The 6,403-nt window shown below is 42.9% G+C and overlaps 1 protein-coding gene across 2 annotated transcripts; it reads right to left on the bottom strand.

Annotated features, from left to right (window-relative positions):
- Nucleotides 1–559: 559 nt before the first annotated feature.
- On the bottom strand, nt 560–5,814 carry LOC127295504 (uncharacterized). 2 transcript variants are annotated; one of them, XM_051325462.2, is made up of 5 exons: nt 5,546–5,814; nt 4,543–4,897; nt 2,076–4,026; nt 1,553–1,759; nt 560–1,176 (listed from the first exon to the last, which is right to left on the bottom strand). In XM_051325462.2, exons 2-5 carry the CDS (start codon nt 4,872–4,874, stop codon nt 841–843), a joined length of 2,826 nt encoding a protein of 941 aa, XP_051181422.1. In that variant the 5' UTR covers nt 4,875–4,897; nt 5,546–5,814; the 3' UTR covers nt 560–840. The 2 variants fall into 2 exon arrangements, with proteins under 2 accessions (XP_051181422.1, XP_051181421.1); XM_051325461.2 differs by having other exon boundaries at nt 4,543–4,894.
- Nucleotides 5,815–6,403: the final 589 nt, after the last annotated feature.

The raw sequence follows: 6,403 nt of genomic DNA, 5'->3' as shown, positions 1-6,403 counted from the left end.
CGATGATCTCATTGTGCCACTTAGAAGATCAATCTTTTTTAATTCTCTGGGCCGTTAGAAATTAATACTTGCTTGTGTGATTTTTGTAGTTCAAAGACCATGGATGTATCCTATGTACTGGGTTGATTTTGAAATTCAATGCATTCTAAAACTTCTTTGTCAACAAGGGCCCCTTTTTATTGACTTGACCCAGGGCCCTGAAAATGTATGGACCGGCCCTGGTCATTGCCTCGCAAACTTTGCGAGAGCAAAACGCTGTATCAATACTTGTCTGGGTTCTGGTCCTGATGTTATTAGCACTTGAGAAGTGAGCATAATTAATGTTTCTATAGTTCAACTAGAGTATGGCCCATGAAACAATGAAGAGAATCGATGCTGGTTTCAGACCGTACTTAAATTAGTATACACAATCACTAGTATTAGCAAATATCAGAGAATAACTAGGCCCTACTAGCCCATTTTCATTACTTGAATATTGAAATTATGTACTCTGTTCATCATGCCTCTCGTAAGACCTTCTGTTTTAAATTGGCACAGTTGAATGGAAGGTAAAGCACGGTTTAGGAAACTGTAACTCAAAACTATCGAACTATTTTCTTCTAACAGACAATTACATTTAGACAAAATGCGAAGTGCGGTACCGTTAAACTAAATGAGAGTAGCAACACAGGTTGCATGATCATGGTGTAAACAAAAAGGATGGGAAAATTATCCAACGACCTATTCACTATTCACAGAGAACGTTGTCTAAAGAGAGATACGATGTGAATTGTCTTCTGTATGAGAGGGAAGGAAAAGGCTATTTGAGAATCCAACTTCTCCAATTTCTTATGTGCAAATTCACTCCATGTCGAACTGTTTCATTGACCGTGGACTGCAGATGATGTCGAATGGCCTGTCGATACTGTCCCGTAATATGGAGATCTCCCCCTCGCGAAGCAGGATCTCCCCTTCCTTCAGCTGTATGTCTTCGTCAAGCGATTTGATCTTCTGCTTGAACAAGGCAACATCGTTTTGCAAGTCACTAACAGTATTCCGCAAATGCTTTGTTTCCTGCCACAAGGAATCCCTTTCATCGCTCACTGATTTAAGTGCGCACCGGAGAGCAGTCAGCTCCTTTGCAGATTCCTGAAAATCCTGTTGTATCTGTTTAATGCTCTCGGCTTTCTTCAAAACCTGCAAATTGAAACCAAATGTAATGTTAGAGACATGCACAAGCAGATGCATCAGATGATTAACGGGAACTTACGACAAGATTTTAGATGCGGATTAGCTGCTACATGAGAATTTGTTCAATTTTCTTTACAAGAGGGTAGAAAGCTCTTCCTTTCTACTAATTTATTAACTGAACCAACAAACAAGACTTGTCGGGGAACATATACATAAAGAAATAGCTGAGAACAACTTCAGAGGGATTAGAACACAATGTAACTCCCAAGACAATTGATCATTCATTGTTAGAGGATAATACATGACGAGAGTGGATTTGCTAGATTGATTGCCCCTCAAAATATGGGCCAATCAGGGCATGATCAGATATGTGTAAGGTTACCTCAACTTCAAACTGCTTGGACTTCTGGGTCATGCAACATAATTCGTCCTGAGCTCTATAGATCTCTTCTTGCATGACATCTTGGATCCGCCCTAAAGATGCTATATCTGACTGTAATTGTTCAATCTCCAGTTCCCTTGACAATAGCTTCTCCTTTAATACTCTATTGATCAGAGCTTCTTCTTTCAGCTTAATTTCGAAGTCATCCTACATTGCAGAAAAGTAAAATAAGAAAGCTTGCTTTGGTTTCAGCTACTGCTACTAGTTTCAGCCGGTCATGCTAATCCAGATATTCTACTGTGATCCTTAAATTCAGCAATTTCGCTTCATAATACTGTAGTATACTTTGCCATAAATTGACAGATTCTTTTAGAGCAAATTTCAGGGTAGCACATGTTTTACAATACAAGCATTAAATAATGTTATTAGTGTTTTGTATATCGTTCTCTATAGCAAAACGATAAACCCACACTGGACTCATACACTTCACTCAAAACATCAAAATTCAACGGAGGTTTCATACCCTAGATGATGTATCATGTCTTGAGGGAATACCCAATGCGATGTCCTCTTCATTGTGCTTTTCAACCAACAGAGATTTAATTCTTCGTAGACCAAGTGCTAAATTATCCATTCCTTCTTTTATGTTCTGGTACTTCAAACTGTATTCGATGACTGCTAGTGCATCAACACTAACAATATTCTCACTCTTAGATTTCAGCACGTCCAACAATCTGCCACAAAGCCGACTAGAATCATCTAGTAATGATAGGCCTTGAATCTGCAAGTTATCCACTCTAGCGTTAAGCTCTTGTTCAAGACGAAGTGAGGATAAGCTTAATCCGCTCCCACTGCTTTGCAGGTGATTTAAAATCCCTATGTTCTCTTGCCTAAGAGAGTTTACTTCAAGGGTACAGGACTGAATTTCTTTTCTCAGCTTTTGCTCAACTCCAGTAAGTCTCAGAAGTTCCATTTGCATCCTGTTGGTGCTTTCGCTATTTCCAACAGATTTATTTTCTAATTCAGCATTAAATCCTTGTCTGAGCCCAGTTATTGTTTTCTCCTGCTCATTAGATGCCCTTTGTAACCTTGCAATCACCTTGTGCAACGCCCTGCTGTTATCTTCCCTGGATTTTAAGCATTCTTGGATTTGGTCCCTTTCTTCTGCAGTTTTTGTAAGGCTATCATGCAATTCTACTGAGGATCTGTAAAGACTGCTGTGCTCATTCATAACTTTCTCCAGCTCATCATTCAGTTGTTTGTTTTGCAGTTCCAAACTATTAATCCTCTTAGAAGCATCGATTCTGTTTGATTCAAGCAAAGTAACTTCTCTCTGGAATGACACATTCTGCTCTGCTAGCTCCCTTACTCTATCACGTAGTCTCTGTTCTTCAGATTGAAATCTTGCCAGCTTGGCTGACCAATCATTTGACCTTCTGTCAAGCTCCAGTTCCAAGCTAGTTTGTGCTTCAGTCTTCTCATTGTTCAGCTTTCTAGTTCTGGTGTCCAATTCTAGCTTGGACCGCTTATATTGTTCCTTGGCCACAAACCTTTCTGTAAGACGTGACTCAATCTGTGAAGACAGTTCGAGTGCTAATTGTTTTCTGTCTTCAATCAAATTCTGAATCAGCTGCATTAAGTCAGTTGAGTTCAGTCTCTTATCCCTGAGCATTTTAAGCTCACTCACTTCTTCAGAAGGAACCATAAAACACGCATCTAATTCTTCAGCTCTTCTAAGCAACTTATCATCAGTGTCTTGTTCCAAGTTTTTGTCATGAAAACCATAAGATTCATCATGATGACAAGTATCGGCAGCAAAGCATCTTGAGGTAGTTACTGAAAACGGATTCACTGAAGATCCACAGAAACATGGAGGTTGGGGATCTCGTGAGTCCTCATAGATATCTTCCACTGTAGTCATGCTTTGTGATTTACACTCCTCTGGGTGCGAAAAATTATCAGAAGATCCTTCAAATAGACTTGTGCCATTTCCATCTGAATCACACATAGATGCAACTTTGTGATTCAAGCTGCCCTTTGTCCCTTCCTGAGAAAGTTGATGGTGGTAGGCATCATTATTGTCGATGTTATAGTAGTTCTCATATATTTCTTTGCAAGATTTTGGTGAAGATGGAGCTGTAGAATGAGGTCGAGGTGGCCGTCCACGGCCCAAATGAGAAGCTGAAGTTCTGATGGGGAATTTCTGCTTATGCTTCTCATTTAATCTGTCTGCTTCTTGATCCCCATCAATGTACAGGTCCAGCACTTCATTCTTGTGCAATGAATTGGTCAACCTAGCAGGTCTGCATTCTAATGCAACAGGAGAGCTAAGAGGAGAGTGTCCTGTTGATGAGCATGAGTAGCCTCTTGAACGTGGTGAATCAGTTTCCTGTACGTCATGTCCTTTCGGAACCTTTATCGTGTATTCCCCTAGATTAGGATTAGGATGTCTTTCTGGTGGCCATGAGTAGCACCTGCAGACATTAACCTGTATTACTAACAAATTCTAGACAGCATGCTAGGAAGAACAGCATGCAAGTAAATGCACGCAGTTATGTACTGACTAGAACAAACGAGATTGTGTAACAAAAATGTTATGGTATGGCCAACAGGACTTTAATCCAACGAATGAGCTGGTGGCTGCAGTTTGTCTGCACCAAAGAAAATCATATGTACACAACGCTAAGTATGGCCATGAGGAATTTAATTCAAAGAATGAGCACGGTGTACATGTACAAGAAGAACTTTCACTTAAACTAAAACTACCGCTAAAGTACAATTTATGACACACAGCCAAACCTAACAAAAATATACAATCAGATTTTATTTTAATTTCAATTGATTGAATGCATTGATTTTAACATAGCATACTACTTATAATCGTATAGAATGATTGAAGACGTTTCCACGTTTTGAAATCCAGGAAATGGCAAGGTGATAGCATACTATTGCAAAATTGATGTTGTTCCAGCAATAATCAAGCCACTTACTCAACATCAGCAACATGACGAGGCGTGTCAGAACTATCAAGCACGGAACACGGAATATCGCCCGAAAAGCTCATTGCGCGTTCATCCAAAGGACGGTCAGCGGCTGTGGCTGTGAACGACAGGCATCTCCTGAGCTGCGGATCAGGTGATTCCTCCTTCCCCGGTTTTCCATGCCGGCCTCTTGATCTGAACGCCCTGGTATCTGGGGAATGAGAGGCAGCATCAGTCCCACCCTCATCCAATATGTTGTCGTTCCTTTTATCGTGTCCCGTGGCTGGCTTGTCGTTCCCGGCATTGCCTGTGAACGAGCGGAATGGAAAGAATCTTCTCATCTCCCAAAACGTCTAGTAATCTGCTGCATGGAGAAAGGTTGGGGTCAAAAAAGGATAGTGGAATTGTTGTAGCGCAAAACATAGCAATGGTGATAAGGCCGGTAGCTGTTAGAGATAGATAGTAATACAGTTGAAGAGTGCGGAAATATGGGTAAATTCGTGACAATTCAGCCATTATTCAGTGCCTATCTACCACCGGTTAAATTTTGGTTCGGGGGGGAATTCGTCGAACGGGATGCAGGCATAGATCATATTGGGAAAGGAACAAGAAAACGTATACACAAGAACCAGGGAAGAATAACGGAATCGAATGTACTCTTCAAATAACTGAGACCGACTAAACTGAGCGGCAACATGGAACGTGAAACCAGGCCTGGAGATTTTGTTCAAGGAAATGCTAGAAGCCAACTAGGCAGCTAGCTAGCTCACTCCGCCCGCGTCAGTACAATCTCGCCGCGTCAGTACAAACAGTCCGACACCAAACAGTAAAAATTGACAGCCGATCCATTTTCTGGACGAATCGAAACAGCAGACCATGATCGCCGAACAGCAAGCAACACTGGGAACGGAAATTTCGCCGCGTGATCCCATGGATCACGTTTTTTGTTGAAAAATCTCCGATGACGTTGAGATAAGTAATAATCACGGTGGACTGGGCAGTGGAGACCTACCTGGGAGGGAGAGGGAGGGTGAGGAGTTGCCTATTTCGTCAGGCCGGCCGCCGCGGCGGCGCTCGGTGCGAGAGGATCGGACCGGCGAGCCGGAGTCTAGAGAGCAGGCCGGCGGAGGCGGTCCTGGCGGGCTGGGGCCGCCGATGTCGCCGTGCAGCGGAGCACAGGAGCGGAGTGCAGCGGCAACCGTCGAGATGGTGGGATTGGAGTGGCAATGAATCGTAGTAGTAATTGCCTCGGATTTGGAAGAGAAGAATGAGGGACGGGAATTCCGTGGGGAGGGGAAAAGGATTTGAAACCGGGGAGCGGAGGTGGGAATCGTGGGGGCGGGCGGCGGCCAGAATCCGAAGTTGTGGTGGGGCTCGCGGAAGAAGGCCGTTGGCCGTTGGTTTCTGCTTTATCTGGGCACGGGATTCAAAACGCCCAATCCATCACCAACGTTCATCTCGTGATTTTCTGTCTTTTGGGGGAAAAAGGAAAAGAAGCAGGTACCACATCAACAACCATAGTGTAATTCATTGATGTATAAAATCGAGAGAAGGGGTTTGGGGAGACAAGATCGCTGCGAAAGATGGGTATAAAGGATCATTATTGGGCAAAAATTAAGACTGATTCTACGTTTCCCGATGAAATTTGTAGGGGTTATCTATCTGGATTAGAGTCTCGAGCCGCCCATTGATTGAACGGTTTGTTGCATATGTTTGGTTGAGTGCTGATAAATTGGTGTGCCCTTGCTCGCTTGGCTTTCGAGCTCATTATTCCAAGCCAACATTTGGCAAGGAGCGAACGCCCGATTCCTTCACCAAACTTCTGTCGCGCACCAGTGAATTGGCAGGGCTAGCCCTAGCGGCATCCAAA

Source organism: Lolium perenne, chromosome 4, assembly GCF_019359855.2.
Source record: "Lolium perenne isolate Kyuss_39 chromosome 4, Kyuss_2.0, whole genome shotgun sequence".
Classification (NCBI taxonomy): domain Eukaryota; kingdom Viridiplantae; phylum Streptophyta; class Magnoliopsida; order Poales; family Poaceae; genus Lolium; species Lolium perenne.
Note: the sequence above shows the minus strand (reverse complement) of the source record. Positions and strands in the feature narration are given on the sequence as shown.

What these genes read in the sequence shown, in the direction of transcription:
- LOC127295504 (XM_051325462.2), bottom strand. Translation starts at nt 4,874, where the DNA reads ATGAGAAGATTCTTTCCATTCCGCTCGTTCACAGGCAATGCCGGGAAC. An exon ending in CGTCATGTTGCTGATGTTGA is followed by an intron (nt 4,027 to 4,542) that starts GTAAGTGGCTTG and finishes TAATGTCTGCAG; the next exon opens with GTGCTACTCATGGCCACCAG. An exon ending in GACATGATACATCATCTAGG is followed by an intron (nt 1,760 to 2,075) that starts GTATGAAACCTC and finishes TCTGCAATGTAG; the next exon opens with GATGACTTCGAAATTAAGCT.